The following is a 21,746-nucleotide window of genomic DNA, read 5'->3' as shown; positions in this document are numbered from 1 at the left end:
GTATATCAAGAAATTTATATTAATCTTTCCCCTGGTTAATAATGAAGAAGTGGCAGTAAGAATTGTTTGCTGAAAGTCAACGAGAAGACTGAAAAAAAAAAAAAATTAGCACAAACATTTTCTTTTCTATAAAGACTCAAGAGCCATCGCAAACAGAAACTATATGACTAGTGAAAAGTATACCTGTTTGACATGTTCTGAACAATTTTCAGAAGCTGGCCAAATTCAGAAACATCTCTCGACAACTCGACACAAGTCAGTGCGATTAGAAAGTTTGGATGAGACTTTAGAATGTGAAGAATGTTCCGACAGTAATATTCATCAGTTGTCCATTGTTAGATATGGGTTTAACGATATGTCTTTATTGTGTCAAATTTGTCTTGAGAAAGATAATAAGAAAACAGGTGAAACACCCAGTGCTAGTTACACGCTATCAAATGGGGCATTTTTCAATAAACTTCCGCAGTACTTGAAATTTAGGGACATTGAATGTATGGAATGTGGAGATGATACCCATTTGTCTGTTGCCAACACGTCTTCTGGGCAATTAGTGATTTGTCGTAAATGTTTACCGAAATATGAAAGTGATAATGTGAAATTTATAAGTGAAGATAGCGATGATTTTCTTTCTGAGTTGTTGGGGATTAAGGAAGTGATAATCAAGAAATCTTCAAGAAAGAGAAAATCCGGGAAGAATGGTGGTGGCAAGAGAGGGGGGAAAGCAGGAAGACGAACAAGAAAGCCAGACCCTGATGCAGAAGCTAGAAAAGCACATTATTTACAATCTAAGCAAACGGCAAAAGATATTAAATCTGGTACTACTGTCAAAGCTATAGGGTCAAACGGTGCTGCTAACAATAAAACATCAACAACAGGAACAAAAAACAACACAAAGCCAACATCAAGGTATGGTAAAAGCCCGAGTGTTAGTGGCAAATCAACTCCTAAACCTGGTAAGAGTCCAGCAACCAGTGGCAAGTCAACTCCACATTTTGGTAAGAGTCCATCTGTGAGTGGTACTACTACGCCAAAGGCTAGATCGTCAACTCCTGTAAACGACCCCAAAAATAAACCAAAACCAGATAGTAAACCCAAGAACAAAGCTGTTAATGAGAAATTGGAAAATGCGTCAAATACTAAGCCAAAACCAAAAATTGATAAAAAAACTCCTACAGAAAAAGCAGAGAATAAGTCTAAACTGAAAGAAAACAATACACTGTCTCCAAAAGAACCAAAAGGACAGGCTCCTACTAAGCTAGGATCTAAGAAATCTCCTGAAAAAGATAAAACAAAGGAAAGTTCATCAAAGACAGGCAAAAAACCAGAGTCAGCAGTAAAATCCGATAAAAAACAGAAATCTAATGTCCCACAACTGTATAGCAAGACAAAATCTGGATCTAAAGCACAACAAACTGCTAATGACAACAAAAAATCAGGAGCAAATTTACCGTCTTCCAAAGAAAGTTCACTTGTACTTCCTCCGTATATCACAAAATTCCATCCATCAGAAAAACCAAAACTTACCTACGATTCAATGAATGAATATTTCAAAGAGATAAGTTTTAATGTATTTTTAGAGGATCAATTAAACAATGAACTGAATATTATTGATTCCAGTAATTTCACTATTTCTTGGTATGAAGATCTAGATAAAAAGAATAATCAATTTCAATTACATATTCCTATGCGTCCAGAAATCATTGATAAATTTTTATCGCAAAAATTGAAAAAATTTAAAAAGAATCCATTTCTGGTAGATCAAGCAATTTTTTTAATTTTAGATGATGAAATCATGTGGTCAGGTTATATAGCAACTGTTGATGAAATTGCTAGTAAAAAGGGTAGAAGAGTTAAAAAAGATGTTATTGAACTAATTATTATGTTACATCCTTGGTCACAAGCATTACCAAGAACTGTCCATGTTTCTAATTTGAAAATATTACCAGCTTCACAACCAGTTAGTCGAGTATTGAATGCTATGAAAACTATTAATAATGCAGGTTTTACAAGAATGTTATTGGGTAAAGAACCAATCAAACAAATTGATTTCAAGAATTTTTTGAAATTCCAAGGACAAAATTTGAATGAATCTCAGAAAAAGGGGGTACAATCAGTTCTTAATAATTCTATTACTGTGTTACAAGGGCCACCAGGTACTGGTAAAACATCTACAATTTATGAAATTATATTACAATTACTTGATTCATTAAACACTTATCCTATTCTTGTGGTTGCAGCATCTAACATTGCTATTGACAATATAGCTGAAAAGTTAATGACAAAACATGGCAAAGATATTTTGAGAATTACTGCAGCAGAAAAGGAACGTGACTATAATAGATCACATCCATTAGCGTCAATTTGTTTACATCATAAAATGTATGATGCTATGCCCATGAAATATCAACAAGTTATGGATGAAATGAAACGAGGCATGGCACCATCAATTGGAACTACTGCTTATAAGAAATATGCTCAAGAAAGATTTTTTTTGTCGAATCAGATTGTTACTCAAGCAAAAGTTGTATTGGCAACACCTGTAGTAGCAGGTGGAATCAAATCGTTAAATAATGTCAGGGTAGTGATTATCGATGAAGCAACTCAATCATCTGAACCAACAACTTTAATTCCATTAGCGTTACCATCAGTAGAAAAATTGGTATTAGTGGGAGATCAAAAACAATTAAGTTGTTTTTCATTGATTCCTAATTTATCATTGTCCTTGTTTGAAAGAGTTTTATTAAATGGTACTTATAAGACACCACATATGTTGGATACACAATATCGTATGCATCCAGAGATCAGTGAGTTCCCACGGACAAAATTCTATGGTGGGTTATTGAAAGATGGCATTGATGCCAATGCAAGACAACTGGAAGGGGTTATTTCCAGTCCACTTTATTTTTGGGATACCAAGGGGAATGCAAGAGAACAATCTGTTAGAAACTTCCTTCGTGAAGATGGAGGTTACACTTATACGAATCGTGATGAGATTGGTTATATTCAACAGGTGTTACGAACATTAATTATAACAAAGGGGGTTAAACCAGAACAAATAGGTATAATAACACCATATTCTGGACAACGTGATTTGATTTCAGCAACGTTGGTGAAAGATGATGTCATCAATCCTAGTAATGAACAAATGAAAACCGAAGTTGATATTGATGATTTGAAAAATGATTCCAAACCAGTTACAATTCATATAGTTTCTGGTATTATGATTGCATCTATTGATGCCTTCCAAGGTAGAGAAAAGGATTATATGATTATGTCATGTGTTAGATCGAATACTAAAGGGGTGATTGGATTTTTAAGAGATGAAAGAAGATTGAATGTGGCACTTACTAGAGCCAAATATGGTTTAATAATGGTAGGAGATAAGAAATGTTTGCAAAATGGAGATAAATTATGGAAGGAATACTTGCAGTATTTGGATTCCAAAAAAGCTATACATGATAATGATACTTTTGGCGAATAGAAGAAGTAATAGAGAATATATAGAGTGTTAACTTTTTGGTGTAGCCACCAGAATGTTCTTTTGAAAACCATAATCTTAAAACTATTTATATTAATAACAAGTAATACAATTTAAAAAAAAATCTATGTAAAGAACTAAAATCGATAATTAAATGAGGAAAAAGGGGGAAGGGAGATGAGTGAGTGGGTATATTATATCTCAACTCCAGCCTTGTAATTGATCATAGAAATCAACTCTTTTCTTTTCAGGATTATTTATAACTTTAATGACTTGACAACGTAATTCATCAACCATTGCTGGATGAGCACAAGTGACAAAGGCAATACTTCTACCAGCTTCTTCCAATTCTTGTTCAACCATTTTTTGTAAATTAGGTCGACCTTCAACAAATAAAATATGTGATAATTCATCTTTTATTAATTCTTTAACACGATGATAGTTATTATTATTGTTATTATCTTTTTTCAAATTTAAAGTATATTTGGAATTACATGAAATCATAGTTTTAGAATCACCAAGTGAATAACAACTTTTTTCATCAAAATTGGAACTTGTGAAATTAGATGCCACTTCTTCAAGGCTATCATTAGGACGAGTAACATAAACCACAGTTTCAATATTGGTACGTTGAAGCAGTTGTAATTCTTCATAATACCATTGTACCAAACGATAATCTCTTACTATCCAGTATAATTTTATCTTTTTCGATGATCTAATTGAACGTCTTGATGCTAAATGAGTAGCTTCTGAATACATTCCAGGTATACCATTACCACCAGCAACAAAAACTGCACTCTCAGCTGTTTTAGCACCACTAAGTTCACCATATGGACCTTCAACTCCAGCTCTTATTTTGATTGTTTTGTTTGGAGAATTAAGTAAGTCTTTGTATAATGCTTGAGTGACCCCTTCTTTCACTTTGCAATATAAAGTTATAGTTGATTCAGTGGAAGTAGATATTGTGAATGGATGTGATTGCCAAAAATATTTAGGAGTGAAAAATGAAACAAACACATAAGAGCCAGGACTAGCAACCCAATCTTTTGGTTTAGAAATCACTACTCGCATGGTTTCACCAGGTAATAACGTTATGGTTGCCAATTGGAATCCAAAGCAAAGTAGACGAGCAACTCTAATAAATCTATCGAATCCCCAAAATGCAATAGCAGCATAAATATACCACATATAACCAAAATCAACAACATGAATCCATGTGCCAATAATGAAAAAAATTGCTAATATTATATGACCAATCAAAAATACTTCATACCATTTTCTTCTAAGATATAACATTCCTTGAAATAACATTAATCCAGCAATCACGGTTGCTGCTGTGCCCCAAATCATAAATGGCAATTTCATCACTGGTCCATATGATGATCCAAGAGCAATAGTGAAACAACCAGCATGAATAACAACAAAGGCAAACATCATTCTGGCAATATGACGATGGAAAGTTAAAAAAGTTGTATAATTCCATCCAGTAATAAATTGAAGGATATTGTTTCTCCCAGCAAATAATATCACAAGAGGTAACATCATGGTGGAATTTGTACCGGTTCTATTAGCAACATATCTTAATCTAGCATCATAACTTGAATGTATAAGTTCATCACCTTGAGCAAAATAGGTATTAATTGATAACGTTATGATACAAACAATAACAAATCCAGTAATAACAATAGATTCAAATCTTGAAGGTATATAGAAATCAAGGAATCGATATAAGGTGGAACTTTGAGATTTTTTACTACCAAAAGTTGCTGGTAAAGAGATATTTTGTCTCCACCAATTGGATAATGGACCAGTTAAGTCTGTCATAAGACCAGGGAACAAAGCTCTAGTCCAATTAGATATAGCAGCAATTAATATAACTAGAGCCCAATAACCTAAAATCCCTGCTCCATAATAAAATGTATTATCCCAATTCACCAAATATTGATCTATAGCTAGTTTCAAAGAATTAGTATAATTTGCCATTTTTTCTTTAGGAAGATTAGGTTCAAACACATTTGAATTGTTTGAATGGTTATGATGATTCGATGATGGCATAGAAACATTATAGTAACCTTTTGCAGTATAATTTTCATAAGCAGTATAGATACTATCCATATCAACGGTAGTATTTCCATATTCTTGACAAAATTCAACAAAGAAATCTATTGCTTCATGTGGATCTTTTTGGGAATAAGCATAACAACCAACGAATTCCATAATGGCATCTTTATTGGAACATATACAACCATAATCTTCTGGTGAATTGGTATTACAATATTTAACTTCTTCGTGAACGTTTAATTTACATGCAAATATGGATTTAGCCAGTTGAATACTATTTTTCGGTAACAGAAGGGATTCAGCAATGACAACAATGGGTATACATAGTAATGATGTTAATATAAATGCAATTGAGTTCATGTTTTTTGGAAAAGAATGTGGTGGTTGACAAACTAAATTATCAAATTGTGGAAAATAAATGAAAATAACTACAAATTTCAACAATACAAAGAATACATAAATCCAAAAACCTAAGAGATGAAGGGTGGGTTTAACAAGTATTTATATATACATTATTAAGTTTATTCTAACGGAGATTGGGAACGATAATATCGAATTGAATTAATTATTGACAGTTTACAAAAACAAAAAAAAAGGATTTACGGGTTTGGCATTGTTATAATAGAATAGTTTTGTTTGTTTTTTTTTTTTTTTGCAACTTTGTATTATATGATATTAAGTAATAGTTAATTATTGTATGCAACAAATCTTAAAAACAAAAGCAGGAAATGAAATGAAAAAGTAGTAGTAGTAGTAGTATTACTATTACTATAAACATTTTAACATTTTTGTAGCGATGGAAAATGTTGGCGACCATCTACATCTTTAGTATATTACGATTATTATTATTCTTTCTTTAAATAGAAGAAGAAATAGAAATGTTCCAAAATTGGTTAACTAATAAGTTTTTGAGTTATGTTTGTTCCATTATGCAACAAGTTGCCTCTAAAGCCCTATTGTTTGAGTATCAATTAATTGTTGTTTGTTTGGAATATGAATACCTTCTTAAAACACGAAAAAAAGATTCAATATGTTTCTAATTATAGACTGAGCTGTTATTTTGTATTTGCTATTGCTATTGCTACATTTATAAAATATGATTCACATTATTTTTGAGTTACTCTCAATGCACATATTAGATACATACAAGGCATTCTTCTTTTCTTATTACAAAACTGTATCATGTATGTGGGTTTGCTGTAAATAATATTCAATTTTGGGAAATTATTATACTATATTTAGACGATATCCATTCAATTGCAAATACGTATCCCAAGAAAATACAGCAGCATAATTTCTTAAAATGCCAGACCTTCATTGCATAAAGTTTTATCTGGAATATTTTGCTTTGACCCAACACATACTGGCTCCAAACAAACGATGATAATTAGTATCCCAATTTTGGACTAGACTAGTATAGATTAAATCAATATACTAAGACAGTAAATCCATGGTTTGAACTTGATACATCTATCGTACGATTAAATGGCCAAACTAAAAAGAAATTAAGTAGGGAATAAATAAATTTTGTCAATCATATTGATCAACGCTCGGTTAAAATTGACAGGCGGAATTTCCAAATAGTAATAAAAAGCGGAATTTATTATTCTTTTATTGTTGCTTTGTTCAAACCCTTAATGTAATGTAATGGTTATTCAAGAAAGGAATTTGAATTTGACGCGTGTCAGTATGTAGAGTTTTTTAAGTCACATCCTACAAGAAGAAGAAGAAGGAGGTGAGTTTGAATTCAATTTATGGAAACAAGTTGGTATTTGTTGAATTATGTTTCAAAGTTGTTAACACTCAATGGTTTCATTAATAAGTTATCATCATCATCTCCCTTTTTTGCCCATCATCCCACGTTGTAATTTATCATGAATTTGCCAATCGATTGTCTGATTTTAATAATTATTCTCATATCGATAATCTTTAAGGTTACACAAACAAGGGTTTAAATTTTAGTTGTTGTTTTTTTTTTTTCTTACATTCTAATGAAAGAAAGCTTCTTAGTTAGTTAGTTAGTTAGTTAGTTGCAAAAAGGAAAAAAGAAAACCTTCAATATCCTTCTTTGCTTTGATTGATTTATGGTTTGTATATTCTGAATGTTCATAAATCATGCCATTACAACTGATGAAGAATTATTATTACTGCTAATCTTTGGAATATCGTTGTTGTTGCTATTGCTACTGCTATTGTTTATCAAAACAAAATTCCCCTCCGATACCAATAATGAATGTGTTAATAATAAACGAGAGATATTATTTAAAACAAGATGGGTTTGTCGGTTGGTTGGTCAGGGTTTCAAAAAATTTATCATTAGACTTGAAAAACTTTCAACGATTTCCTAATTTGGTCAATATTTAACGAAAAATGGAAAAATGAGAATACGAAGAAGAAGATGATGATATGTATGTAACTTTTGAACTTGTATATTATTGCCAAGATATTCAATACTCAATATCCAATAATAATGAAACTAAATTATTGCAAATAAGCTTCAATAAAAGAACGTAATACGTTTTTTTAATAAAAGCTTAGCGTTTAACTTGAACGGTGGGGCATTGTTCGTTCATTCTTCGCTACTTTTTTTAAGAACTCGTATCTGTTGTTAAAATTTTTTTCTTTTGGGCCTTGGCATAAGCAATGCAATTATCAACATGCTTGTTCGGCAAAAGATGACAGTTTTTTGGTTCACGAACTGAACGCCTTGTGTGAAAAAAGTTTAGTAACTAATTGAACTTGTTAATTTAGTAGTAGTAGTAGTTTGTTGTAGATGATATCGGGAATCAAATTTTAGACTGAATTCGTCCCAATGGTTCTCGTGAATCATTTCCGGGATTCGTGTTGTTGTTATGCATTAATCCCCACCAACTCCACACATACAGCCTTACATTCCAGTTAAACGTCTAAGTCATATATTTTTTATAAAATTACAGAATTAAAAATAAAATAAAATAAAAAAAGTCTAATGTTGTCTTTACAAAAGTTTATTGTATCTCTATTTTTCAGATTTAGAATTTATTGAATTAGCTTCAGCTTGTAATTGTACTTGTACTTGTTCTAAATCTTCTTTTGAAGAATCGTAAAGAATAATACCATTAGCTCTAGCATTTTCTCTTTCTTCACGTTTATAAAGCCATAATACCACCATAGTCCAAACCGACAAGGCAAAAGCACTACAGGCAGTAAAAGTATAACCTTTTAAAAACCTTGGTGCTTCAACGGTTTTCCAAACAAGTACAGCAATCCATGCTGTTGATTGTTGAGCAAGAATATTCATTGATACTAAAACCACTTGTCGTTCACGAATATCTCTTCGACATATATCCCCCTGCCAGGAATATAATACTGGAGCCATGGCCCAACCGAAATATTGCATACACCAAGCAAACCATTTTGCTCTTTCTGGAATATGCCAAACTGCTAATAATACATTACCAAGGATATTGAAAACTTGAGTAAATAATATGGCCCCCCATCGAGATCCCAATAAATCAGCAAAAGTACTTGCTAAAATTAACCATATTAAACCTAAACCAGGTGTTAAAGCAGTATAATCTTGTAATTTCCCACCGGTGAATCTTAAATTGCCAGCACTATCTTTAAGAGTTCTTAACCATAATGCATAAGCACCAGATCCAGCATTTGAATTATTCCAACAAAAAATATTCCATAATGATAAAACATAAAAATGCCATGAACTAAAAATTTTTTTCCAAATATCTTTATTGAAAAAATATTTAACGGCATTTTCTCTTGGTTTAGAATCTTTTTGATCAGCTTTCATTCTTCTTCTTGCAATTCTAATTTCTTCATCACTCAAGAAAATACTATAACAATCTTGTGGTGTCCCCGGAATCATATAAAATCCAATAATACCAATAACAACAGAAATTATCCCATCGATAATAAAAATCCATTGCCATGCAGCATGACCAGCAGCACCATCTAAATGTCTAACTATAGCACCTGATAAAAGCCCCGATGTAAGAACTCCAAGATATTGACCAAGATAATAAAACCCGGCTCGACGAGCAATTTCTCCGGTACTTCCTTTAAACCATGAAGCAAATAATGCATGATAAGCAAGGTATGAAGGTGCTTCAAAAGCTCCAATGAAAAATCTAAGAGCTTTTAATCCATGAACATTACCTGATCGATATAAACAAATTGTCAAAATCGACCAACCTAAATCTAATGCAGGTAAAACATAATTCAAGGGAAGAGCATAAACAATATACATGAATGGAATTTGGAAAATGATATTACCAACAGAAAACATCACACCGGTATTAACAAAATCATTACCTTTCATACCAAGACCTTCTTGCATTCCTCCAATATAAGCATTAGTTAAATTCAGTTGATCAAGATATTTAACAAAATAAGCCGCTAAAGAATATAATGTTAATAAAATATCAATTTTCATAATCACTCGACGTTCTTCAGGTGTATCATCTTCATGAAACCATTTATACCATTTTCTTTTTGATTTCACATTACTAGTGACTCGATATTCATATTCATCGAAAAATTTCCACCATGGACGATTTTTTTCATCACGATATTCTAACACCACAGGAGTAGCCTTGGGTGTTGTTGTTGTTGTTGATATTAATTGAGTAGCTTCTTTACTTTCAAGTTTTTCCTGTGAACCAGAATGTTCATCTGAAGATGCAACATCATCGGAAGAAGGAGGAGCTAAAGAGGAATCAGCAATGATAGTGTCTGGATCTATGAAATTTCCATGTTCATCTTCATCGACAATTCTTCTAGTTGGGAAAATCCCCCATTTCAATCTTGATATTGGTTCTGTGAAAAAAGACATGGTTTGGGGAATAGTTAAAAAGATAATTTTAAAAAAATTATTGAAACAGAATTTTAAACTATTGTGGAAAGGAAATATCTGATCAATTTATAAGGAAATGAAAGATCTTATTGAAGAAGAAGAAGAAGACCATCTCTTGTGTGTTTTTTTTTAGTCAAAAGTTTAGATTAAAATAATTAGTATTACAAATAAAACGGATAATAATAACAATAGTTGCAAACGTTAAACCAATTTCCACAAAACTCGTAAGATAATGCTATAAGTTTTATTTAAAATCAAAACTGTGGCACCTTGGATAAAGATCCCGCAAAATGAATTTAGATCAACCTATTTAATATTGATAATTCAAGTATATTCGATGGATTCAAAACAGTTCAACAACAGTTATTAAGTTGAGACGCTGGTCCCTTCAAAACACACCTTCATATTAARSCYTTCCAAAAACTCATCTCATCGTTGGAAAAACCCTTGACTAAGCTTCATTTTAAATTTCCAATTTGTAGAGTTAATTGACTCTGTAAATTAGATATCCGTAAATAGGACTTTTTACTTTGTGTAGTGTTTTTACCGGTAAATGATTTTTCCCTTTCTTGTCAATTAATTAAATCATCTCACGTGACAGTGTTGTATTATGAGTCAAAGTCTTTTTCTTATTGTGTGGTGGAGGAGGAGGAGAAGGAGGAGGAAGGGCATCAATTAGATTCAATAGAAGTACATTAATTCTATGAATGGAATTGGATTTTACTGGTATACTTCAAGTTAGATCTTTAAGTGGCGTAATTATCTTTTTGATACCACCTAAGAAAAAATAGAAAAGAGTTTTTAAATTAACCTTGGCATACATAAGAAGAAACCAGAAGTTGTTGTTGTTGTTGATAGACCAAAAAAATTCCTGAGTCATTTTAATCTCCAAATAACGCCGTATCAATTGTGGTTGTTGTTGTTGTTATCGGATTCTTTAGAGTTGCAAAAAATTTCTTGGCTTCAATAAGGAAAAGAAATGGATTTGTAAACGCCTGAACAGGTAAGATTTTACTAAATCTGCTCCATTTGACTAAAAATAGTAATATTTAGGAGTTATCGAATGGTTTTAAAAGTCCAACCACAATATTATTATAGTTTCGTTTACTATAAACAGCTTGAAATTCATAATATAGATTAGCGATTAGTCAATATTACTATTACTGCTACTCATGTATATGTTAATGTGGCTTTAATTATTCGTATATGAACCACTGTTAATAAATCCGCCTTGGTAAGATGATAAACCCGATAAGTTTCCTAAGAGGGGGGGGGGGGGGGGGGGTTTTCTTTATTGGTTATAATCGTTCTATTATGGGTTAATTAACTAACAAAAAGATTGACTTACCTTAACTAGATATAATTATTGGACTAGCAATGACTTTTTTTCATTTTTTTTGGTAAAAATTTTTTTTATTTTTTTTTTTACCAAAACAGTTGAAAAAGAATGATTTTCAAATAATACTTGATAATACTTTAATGATCTCATCCTAATAAGTTATCAAATAACGAAAGGCTACAATGAATTAGATTTGGGTTGTGGTTGTTGTTGTTGCTGCCTCATACTCAAACATGATATTCAAGTCTTTGAATCAGTGTACTCATTGCTTCTCACGTGACAACTTTTGTAAAACCACTGATATAAATAATATTATTACTTTCTTTCTCCCCAATGTAATTTGGTTAAAATATTTGGGGTTGAGGTCATTCAAGATGATCAACTTGATAACTTTTTAAGTTGCTTTTTTTAATTGTCTTGAAGGCTTAATAGAACATGGGTCTAGAACTCGGTTAAAGTTACTACGAATGCATTACATACTCGTATAGCAATAACAGATTACCAGTCGGGTCATTCTTAATTTTTTTCTTTTTTGCAATTAATAACCGTTTCAACATATCAGAATATTACTTGTGTTCATATTTGTATATAGTTTTTGAAAGCAATTGAAATTGAAGTAAGTTATATTCTATTATATATTTATAACGGAAGAAGTGGAGATGACTAGATTTATAGTTACAACTTGTAAGCCAAGTTTTGGTCATTTGATTAACTAACTTTCAGCCATGAAAAAGATTTTTAGAAGTCTTTATTAAACAACAATTCAACCATCGTTAATCTTAATCTTTCGTTTATATAATTCTTTGTGTTGTTATTATTTTTGATAGAATTTTAAGAACTTTATCCTTAAGTATATATATATATATGACTTGACTTTACAAGCTTAAAAGTGGACAGTTAACAAAACATTATTTCAATAATGAAGATATTTACAATGTTCAATCCATTATCAACAACAACAACAATAATTCCACTACGGAAAAAGACTGCACTATTAAAAAATAATTCTCAAAATGATAGAAATATTCATTTCCATTTAATAACATTTCCTAATGGAATTTCTGTTGAAGAATATGGATTACCCATAATTAAAACTTTACAAGATATTGAAAATTTACCTAAATTTGAAGTCATTAGATATTTACAAGGATTTGATATTGAATATAATAATAATAATGTTTTACTGGAGATTCATTTACGAAATTTATTGAAAGATCGATTAATTATTGAAATGAATTATTTGAATGGTGGTGTTAAAAAGACAAAGTGGTCCAAAGCAAAAAAATTAAAGCATTAATTAATCCAATAAGGTTGAAGTATGAGTCCCTTCATCGTGAGCAAATGTTAACTTCTAGTTCTATATCAATTGTATATTAATTGAAGAATGAAATTCATTTAGTTGTTTGATGATATATAATCATACACCTGTAAACGGGGCAGGAAGTTTAAGGAGAGAGAGAGAGAGAGATAAATTTTTCTCCTAAATCAATCAATCAATCAAATCGCAGTAAGTAGCAGACGACAATAATTAAACACACCAAGAAGAAGAAGAAGAAGAACAAAAAATTTTATCAATCCTTTTGAGTTGTTCTTTTTTTCCACACCACAACAATATTTTAGTATTCTATATATATATATATATATCTATACTATTACAAACATTATCATTTTACTTCAACAGTATATACACTGGATAATCATCATCATTATAATTATTGGATAGATTTATTTATTCACTTCCACATCTTTTTGATTCTTTCGATTCCATCACTCACATGTTTATATATTATTTCCATTTATCATCATGCCCATAATTAAAACTATAACTCGATCAATTAGAGCAATACTTGCGACCCTTTATCTTGTATTAATAATTCTAACTATTCCATTAGCATTTGATGTTGGAGGAGTTAATTGTGGATTAGCATATTCTTTAACAACTTTAGTGACATATTTTATATTGACAACAATTAGAATTTTAGTTCGTAAAACAAAATATTTCCAATGGATTTCAATAATTTATTATTGTCAACATTTTTTCATCCCTAGTTTATTAACTTATTTTTTAAGTTATTATAGTCATGAAAACATCAAGAAATTAGATCTTATTAGTAGTAGTGGAAGTGGTAGTACTAGTACTAGTACTAGTAGCAAATTTAATCCGGTGATGATTTGGCGATTGGTATTGATTAATTCAACTCCAATATTCACGGTTTTAGAAGGGTTTTGTTCATTATTATTAATTCAAGCCATGGGTCAAACCATGAGTTGGTTAACGATATATAAATCTGATTCTTGGTTAATAATATCCCTTATAGGAAGTGGATCAGTGATAACGGCATCATTTTATTTTTTATATCGAATTTATGTTTTACCATTTACAATTGATATGTTTAGTGCTTCGTTGTTGGGATCAATTTTAACTACAACTATGGGGTTAGGATTATTTGGCATAATAAGTGGTAAAGGTTCAATGATTGAATCATCATTATTATTTGCTTATATTGTTAAATGTATTTATGAAACTTTCCCCATATTATCTGAAGCTGCCACCAAAGCATTAGCTAATTTATTCACCTTAACTACTCAAAATTTGAAAAAAGAAATTCCAAAAATACCTCCATCAATTTTAAATCCAATTTCTGAAGTCATTCCATTTATAACTTCAACTTTACCTTCATCATTTAAAGGAGTTTGGAAATTTTTAATCATGGCTATAAAAACTTTAACTTTACCATTGTTGTTAAATTTAGCTTATAGAATAGGAGTATTTTATGCCGCAACTAAAATCATCCCCAGTTTATATCAATCAGCTTCTTATCCTTTAATAACACCACCAAAAACTCCTCAACCAGGTTCACGTCAAGTTTCAACTACTTCCTTATCAACCTTCACATCATCGACAACATCAACCGTATTGGATCAACATTCCAAATTGAGGACGAAAAATTCGTTTCGTCTTAAACCTCCACATCATCAACCACCATCAGTGATTATACGGCTAATTTATGCTTATTCTCCATGTTTAATAATTGCCGTTTATACTCATTTAATGTTATCTTATAATGGAGAATTAGGTACCGAATTAAAACTTTGGCCCCTTTGGAGTAGTAGTAATGGTGGTGGTGGTGGTGATGATGATATTCAATTGATTGTTCATCCATGGCAATTTTGGAATTGGATTAATATGGGAACAACATTAATACTTTATGCTGCTGAATTACTGAGTAATGATAATTCATCAGGTGGTGGTAATAGTTTGACTAGTCATTGGAAAGTAGAATAAGGGAGTACAGATTTTGAGTTTTTAATGGGTTATATTTGCTTTTGTTGTTGTTGTTGTTGTTGTTGTTGTTGTCGGTTTTCTTTTAGTTATTAATTTAATGCTTTAATTTAATTCTCGTTATAATTTTTTTTATATAATTTTAATAATGACAAAATCTATTCGCATATTACTAAAGGATAATGTAGATTAATCAATTGACATTTATTAAAAAACAAAAACTATTTAAAAATATTGTATTACTATTATTATTACTATTATTACTATTATTGTTATTGATATCTTTTAAAATATTTCAGAAATAATTTGCAATTCTCTTCAACATTGATAAACCTGCCATCTTTCCAGACAGTGAATACCAAGTAAAAAAAAACAACTATTTTTTTTTATCAGAGCTTGACTCTATGTTGCTTGGATGTTTCATCATTGATAATAAATAAAAGAATCATAATCATAATAATAATAATTAATAATAATTAATAATAATTAATAACAATACTAACATGTTAAACCCGGCATATTTGACTATGCAACAAAGTTATCCCTCTATTTGGATAAACGGGTTTGGAAAAAAAAAAAAAAAAAGTTGACATCCATGAAATTCAAGAATAAGCTCCATTGAGTTAATCATTTATAAACCAATAAGATATAAGATTGTGATATCAAAGTGAAAAATTCAAAAAAATCAAAAAAAAAAAACCCAAAAAAAACTTTGAAAATCACTTTCCAAATATTGATTTATATTAAATGATCATTTGTTATAACTTTCGTTTAGGACCCCAAAAATGAAAAACAAGCCCCCAATGTCGAAAAATAAAAAACAAGATAAAACTATCAAAAGATAATTCTCTTAGTTTATATTCATTCAAATCAGGAAATTAAATAAACCCGAATTGAGATTTTAAAAATAAAGAATCCAAAAAAAAGAATGAAAAGAATCCAAAAAATCCAAAAAAATAAAAAGAACAAACAAATTCCCCACATCAACCAATCAAGAACCAAAAATGAAAGATTATCAAAAAATCAAAATCAAAAAAAAAAAACTTGAATAAGTTAAACGAATCATAATAAGACTCTCTTATTATTGGTTTTAATAAATAAATAAAATCCAAGAACCAAAGGGATTAAAAAGGGGAAAGGGAGGAGGAAGGGGGGGGGGGGCAAATGAAAATGAAAAAATATCCAGATATAAAAAAAAAAAAAAAACTCATAATGAACAAAGAACTCAAAATTATCATCAAAAATCTCCAATTTTTTTTTCAAAAAAAAGTTTCCAGAATGATAGTTATCAATATAGTTCAAGCCAAACCAAACCCATAAATAAATTAATACCTTCTAGCAATTAAAAAACAAAAAAAGAATGAAATAACACAACGAAACTGAGGTAAAGTAAAGTAAAGACAAAGAAAAGAAAAGAAGAATAAGATGATGAAGAAAGGCTTAAGGATTCAATTTAAAACCAACCTAAGAACTCTTTAACTTTGAAATATCATAATCCCCTTACAAAAAAACAAGATCAATGACAGAAAACAGATAATCGAAAAGATTATGAAACAGAAAATATCAATGGGTTTCAAAATCAAAAAAAAAATGATAAAATCAATCAATCAAAGTTCTTATACCAGAGCTTTTATTATTCTCTAAAGAACAACAAAAGATTAAAAAATCAAAATAGATTAGTATTTTTCCCAATGATAATGATAGAACCATTTGATATATCCACCCATTTTTATTTTTTTTAAATGATATTCCATTTCCTCTTATCAATCTCTTATATATATTCCATCAAAAAACCAGTTTTTTCAAGAATTAATCAATAACCAAGCCAATAAAAGAATTCCTTCAAACAGTTGATTAAAACTTCCTCCCACAAAACACCTTCCCCCACCCATCTCTTCTCTTTCTCCATCATAAAACTTTTTCTCGTTTCTTCATTATTATTCTTATGTTATGCTTCATCAAAAGTATTAATTCTCGACCACCACCACACCTTAATGATAAATTATGTTATAAAAAAAACATAACCTGTACCCGTTGAAGAACTCCTCTTATTCTTGAACACACATATATAAATGACCGTAACAAGAATCCAATTTTTTTTTTTTTTGATTTTTTTGATTCTTTTTTTTTTTGCATTTTCTTAAAACAAAGATATATATATAAAACACACCTCTGTTCCAAATACTTTGGAATCCTTAGATCAATTTAAATATATATATATATATTCATAAAGTGTCATTCCTTCAACATATTTGTACAGTTTCATCAAAAAAGTTTCATGGAAAATTAGGGAGGCAGCAAGAACCAGATATCAACTTAATCAATCCTTTCACTTTAAAAAAAAAATCTTCAATCAAAATCAAATTAAAGTTCCAGTTCAAGTTCTTTATTTTTTGCACTTTCAATTTTCTCCATACACCCCCCCAACACACACACACACACACCTCTAAGAGCAATTTCTTAACTCTTCCCCCTATTCTCTTCATTCATTCAACTTAAAAAACCTCAAAGAATCTATAATCATCGAATAGAATWAATTTCATCAAGATTTAATGAATGATAAATGATAAATGATAAAATTTCAAGGATCTCCTATTTGGTATCAGGTAATATGTGTAACTTCTTAATTTTCTTCATTTTATCACTTTTCACTTTTTTTTTTTTTCTTTCTTTAAATGGGAAGAATTGATGATAATCCCATTGCGTTTCCGCTGTTATGACAGGAGACTTTCCCCAAGGCATTTAATTAAATGAATTGACATATTAGAAATATGTCCTTTTGTAAACCTTGATAACAAATCTTTGAATCATGGACGTGAAGAAGGAAAAGAAGAAGAAAGAAGAAAGAAAAGAAATGAAAAAAATTTTTCGTTCTCTTTTTTTTTTCACCTCATCGATTTTTATAGAAGAACAAGAAGAAGAAGAATTCTTTTATATGACATGGTCGTGTATTATGACGACTACTATTTAATTAGGGCTAACTAACTAACTAACCAACTAACTAACTAACAACAACAACGACATATACATATACATATGGCCATCTCTATTTTAATAACCATTGAATCCAAGATTCAGGTAATATTTTTGAAATCCAATCATAAATTCTTGCTCCTCTTCCACAATAAACCACTGCAGGATTTAATTTACCATTAGCATTAGCATTAGCATTATTATCATTATCATTATCATTATTATAAATCAAATCAAATAATAAATGATATAAATGTACTAAATGAGTTCCTTTACCACCAGATGATTTCAATGGATTAGCTTTAAATTGTAATTTAGTGAAATTTTCACTATATAATTGTTTCATTTCTGAAGTCCAAGCTCTAATTTCTGAATTCACCAAACTTTCAATTCTTGCATTTGAATTTAATTTTTGATTCAGTAAATATAAATTACCTAAACGAATTTGTGTTACATTTATATTTTGATAATTTAATTCACGAGTTAAAATTGTGAATATTGATTTTAAATTTTGTTGAAATAAAGTTTCTGGACAATAATAAGGCATATATAATCCACTTAATATTGTTGGAGTCAATAAAATCAATTTTGAATTTTGTGATCTAATTAATTGAATTAATCCACTAGAAAATAATTTCAAATAAGTTAATATCCGATCATTTAATTTTATCCATGAAGAAATAGCAATGTTTTCCACGGGACCAATTGGGAAATGTAATGATGGAGCAAAAACAACCGATTTTAAATTTAAATAATGAGGTTGAGCATTGGGGAATGGTATAATTGGAGTTTTCAATATTTGATTAAATGTCAGAATATGATCATCCATGTTATTGTTTTTCTTGGACTCATTACAATTAAAACTAAAATTTAAATAATTTATCCCATCACTAATTGGATTTGATTCAATATATTTAATATCATTATTATCTAATAATGTTAAATAAACAATAAATCCTCGTTTTTCAAAATCAATAGCAATAAATCTTGTTAATGGTTCTGTAGGTGATCCTACTATTAAAATCACATCTCTTCTTGCTCCATTGGGAAGTTTAGGTACTCTTCGTTTACCACTCCCATTGCCATTCTTTTGTTTTGCTGAGGTTATTGAATTTGATTGAGTTAATAAATATATCATACTAACACCTAATCCAACCGTTAATATTGATCCATAAAAATATTTCGATTTAGGGTTTGATAATTTAGAAAATAGATTATTCCAAATAGAAGTTGCGTTATTTGTTCCAAGTGCCTCCAAACTTTCTGATTGGATATCTTTATCAAAATGAGTCAATTCAAGTAATTTCTCATAATAAGATGAATGAATGATTTTATCATGTTGATCCTCTAGATAATTACTTGCTTGATAATAATAATGTTTCAATGCCTGTACCGTGGCTTGTACTGGTTCAGCAACCATGATTAGGAAGTAATTATTATGGAGTTATAGATATCAACTATAAGGGGGGGGGCGGGGGGGAGGAAAATTAATTTTGTGAATGGGCAGAGGAGAGTTTTCGCCCTTTCATTTTTAAAGTCGTGCGAATATACAAGTCAAAACTTCAATCCATTACATACATACATACATATATAGATACATACCATACAACCATAATACTGATTCACTCAAGATACTTGAATACGATTTATTCACATTGTTTATTATAAAACTATGTTAAAAGAAGAAAAGACGAGGAATTGTATTCCAAAAAAATAAAGTGTACCACCATATTTATTACACTCTTTTGATGGTGATTTGTTTAGTAATCATACCTTCATCATTAATGATAATATCTCCATCATTTACACTTTCATTATTACTATTAAGTAATTTATAATTATTATCTTCATGTAAGATTTTTTCAATATCAGGTGGTAATTGTGCATCAATACCTGAAACAGGGAAATTCCCACCACCACCACCACCATTACTACCACCATTACTAACAATTGTATTGGAACCACCACTACGACTACTATCAAACAGATGATGACGAGATATGAATGATAAACTTGGAGATGAATTAATATTATGAGTATTATTAGCAGTTTGAGCCCATAAAGAACTTAATGGTAACATTAAAATAATCAATAAAAGACTAATTTGTTGTAATAAAGAATCTTTATTTTGTGATAAATAAAAATAATGAACCACCAAAATAATTGAAGGAATAATTAATGTTTGACTGAAACCAATTAATAAAATATGGAAACTATCAAATTGTTTCAATCCTAAATAACGTCTTGTTCTAATAGCAATTATAAGTTTACCAATCAATAATATTGTCATTATATTAATACTAATGGAAAATAATATTGTTGGTAAATCCATCCATATTGAATTAATCACATACCCAACCGAATCAGATGATAATGATGATGATGATTCTTCTTCACTTCTGTTAGTTGATATAGCCCGGGAAAATCGAATATGAGATAAAATTGTTAAATTGATTTGAAAGGCAACAACAATCAATCCTAAACCAATTGATAATAATGATGCCATTATCCCCCAAATTTTTAAATTTGAAGTTTTGAACATCACATAAACTTGGAAACCTAATGAAATTTCCACTAAAGCATATAAAATACATTTAAATCCATTAGTTACATCGGATGATATAAATGATGATCCATCATACCAACCAGTAAATACAAAACTAAGTGAATTTAATGGACCTAAATTATAATTTAAATAACAACCTGATCGAATAATACCAATTAATAAAATCAATGAATTAAGATAAAATAAAAATAATTTATAACTCCCCAGCGTAGTAGTAGTAGTATTGTTATATGATGATGATTCAATTTGTTGTTGTTGTTGTTGTTGTTGTTGTTTGTTGTCATTCCTTTTTTTGGTGAAGATTTTTTGATTTATCCATTGCAAGATATATTTTAATTTTAATTTTAATTTTAAATTTGTTAATTTATTAGTTTTATACATTATAGAAATCAAAAAAATTAATGTCATTGAACAACTCCCAATAGTTATCCCCATGACTAAAGCTATTTTAGCTTGATCGGTTTGAAATGAATCTAATGAATGGAAAGGAATTTGAATTGGTTGATCTAATCCTGGAATTGAATAACTAATAATTATATCGCCTGGTTTATCAGGTATGAAAGTTGAATTGATATTCATTGAAGAAAGATAAATGAAAGAGGAATACTGGTTGTTGATCGAATAAATCAATGGTGATTTAAAAATAATTTGGTTTGTTGATTTTGATTTGAATAATTAATGATCTTTTATAAATCAAATTCATTAATGATCTTCTTATGTTGAACACTAAGGAAGGAAAGGGGGAGGGGGAGGGGTTTAACTCTCTCGTTTTTTTTTTTCATTCATCAAGTTTGCAAAATGGAAAATTACTGTTTTTGGATTTGACAATGATTGCTGCAAAAAAAAAATTAGCCCTTTGCTTTATTCCCTTTTGGCCTCTCTTCTTTGATACAAAAGAAAAAATTTTTAGATGTGATTTTTAACATACCATACAAAATCATCCCAGTTTTAAAATCTTGGATAATAAACTATATAATCTTCAATAAGTTTCATTTTGTGGTTATTGCGTACAGATATACTAACTATTTTATTAAACTGAAATCTTTACAAATATGAAACGAAACATAACTAATTGTGTTTCAAAAATCAATGCCTAGTCGATCATCTACAATCATAACGTCAGTTGATATGATTTATTGGTAATTGTTTTAGTTTTCATTACTATTAAAAAGGATATATGGAAATTGAAATTTTAGG

At 29.7% G+C, this 21,746-nt stretch overlaps 7 protein-coding genes and 1 non-coding gene across 8 annotated transcripts; 3 read left to right on the top strand and 5 right to left on the bottom strand. All coding sequences in view use genetic code 12, as the record gives it.

Moving 5' to 3' along the window:
- Positions 1 to 163: 163 nt before the first annotated feature.
- On the top strand, positions 164 to 3,481 carry CAALFM_CR06680CA (RNA helicase; the record flags this gene model as incomplete). Its single annotated transcript, XM_706683.2, has 1 exon — positions 164 to 3,481. The coding sequence occupies one exon, from the start codon at positions 164 to 166 to the stop codon at positions 3,479 to 3,481; it is 3,318 nt and encodes a 1,105-aa protein (XP_711775.2).
- A 198-nt stretch (positions 3,482 to 3,679) lies between these two features.
- On the bottom strand, positions 3,680 to 5,899 carry CFL11 (Cfl11p; the record flags this gene model as incomplete). Its single annotated transcript, XM_706682.1, has 1 exon — positions 3,680 to 5,899. The coding sequence occupies one exon, from the start codon at positions 5,897 to 5,899 to the stop codon at positions 3,680 to 3,682; it is 2,220 nt and encodes a 739-aa protein (XP_711774.1).
- Positions 5,900 to 8,537: 2,638 nt separating this feature from the next.
- Positions 8,538 to 10,367, bottom strand: SEO1 (putative permease; the record flags this gene model as incomplete). Its single annotated transcript, XM_706681.2, has 1 exon — positions 8,538 to 10,367. The coding sequence occupies one exon, from the start codon at positions 10,365 to 10,367 to the stop codon at positions 8,538 to 8,540; it is 1,830 nt and encodes a 609-aa protein (XP_711773.2).
- Positions 10,368 to 12,646: 2,279 nt separating this feature from the next.
- On the top strand, positions 12,647 to 13,024 carry CAALFM_CR06650CA (uncharacterized protein; the record flags this gene model as incomplete). The annotated part of the gene is made up of 1 exon (XM_706680.1): positions 12,647 to 13,024. The coding sequence occupies one exon, from the start codon at positions 12,647 to 12,649 to the stop codon at positions 13,022 to 13,024; it is 378 nt and encodes a 125-aa protein (XP_711772.1).
- A 507-nt stretch (positions 13,025 to 13,531) lies between these two features.
- Positions 13,532 to 15,013, top strand: CAALFM_CR06640CA (uncharacterized protein; the record flags this gene model as incomplete). The annotated part of the gene is made up of 1 exon (XM_706679.2): positions 13,532 to 15,013. One exon carries the CDS (start codon positions 13,532 to 13,534, stop codon positions 15,011 to 15,013), a length of 1,482 nt encoding a protein of 493 aa, XP_711771.2.
- Positions 15,014 to 15,302: 289 nt separating this feature from the next.
- On the bottom strand, positions 15,303 to 15,440 carry CAALFM_CR06630WA. The gene has a single exon (XR_002086436.1). It is a non-coding gene; the product is annotated as an uncharacterized ncRNA (small nucleolar RNA).
- A 2,616-nt stretch (positions 15,441 to 18,056) lies between these two features.
- On the bottom strand, positions 18,057 to 19,403 carry CAALFM_CR06620WA (uncharacterized protein; the record flags this gene model as incomplete). The annotated part of the gene is made up of 1 exon (XM_706678.2): positions 18,057 to 19,403. The coding sequence occupies one exon, from the start codon at positions 19,401 to 19,403 to the stop codon at positions 18,057 to 18,059; it is 1,347 nt and encodes a 448-aa protein (XP_711770.2).
- Positions 19,404 to 19,718: 315 nt separating this feature from the next.
- On the bottom strand, positions 19,719 to 21,128 carry STE2 (alpha-factor pheromone receptor; the record flags this gene model as incomplete). The annotated part of the gene is made up of 1 exon (XM_706677.2): positions 19,719 to 21,128. One exon carries the CDS (start codon positions 21,126 to 21,128, stop codon positions 19,719 to 19,721), a length of 1,410 nt encoding a protein of 469 aa, XP_711769.2.
- Between the last annotated feature and the right edge of the window lie 618 nt (positions 21,129 to 21,746).

This window comes from Candida albicans, chromosome R, assembly GCF_000182965.3.
Source record: "Candida albicans SC5314 chromosome R, complete sequence".
NCBI classification, from domain to species: Eukaryota; Fungi; Ascomycota; class Pichiomycetes; order Serinales; family Debaryomycetaceae; genus Candida; species Candida albicans.
Note: the sequence above shows the minus strand (reverse complement) of the source record. Positions and strands in the feature narration are given on the sequence as shown.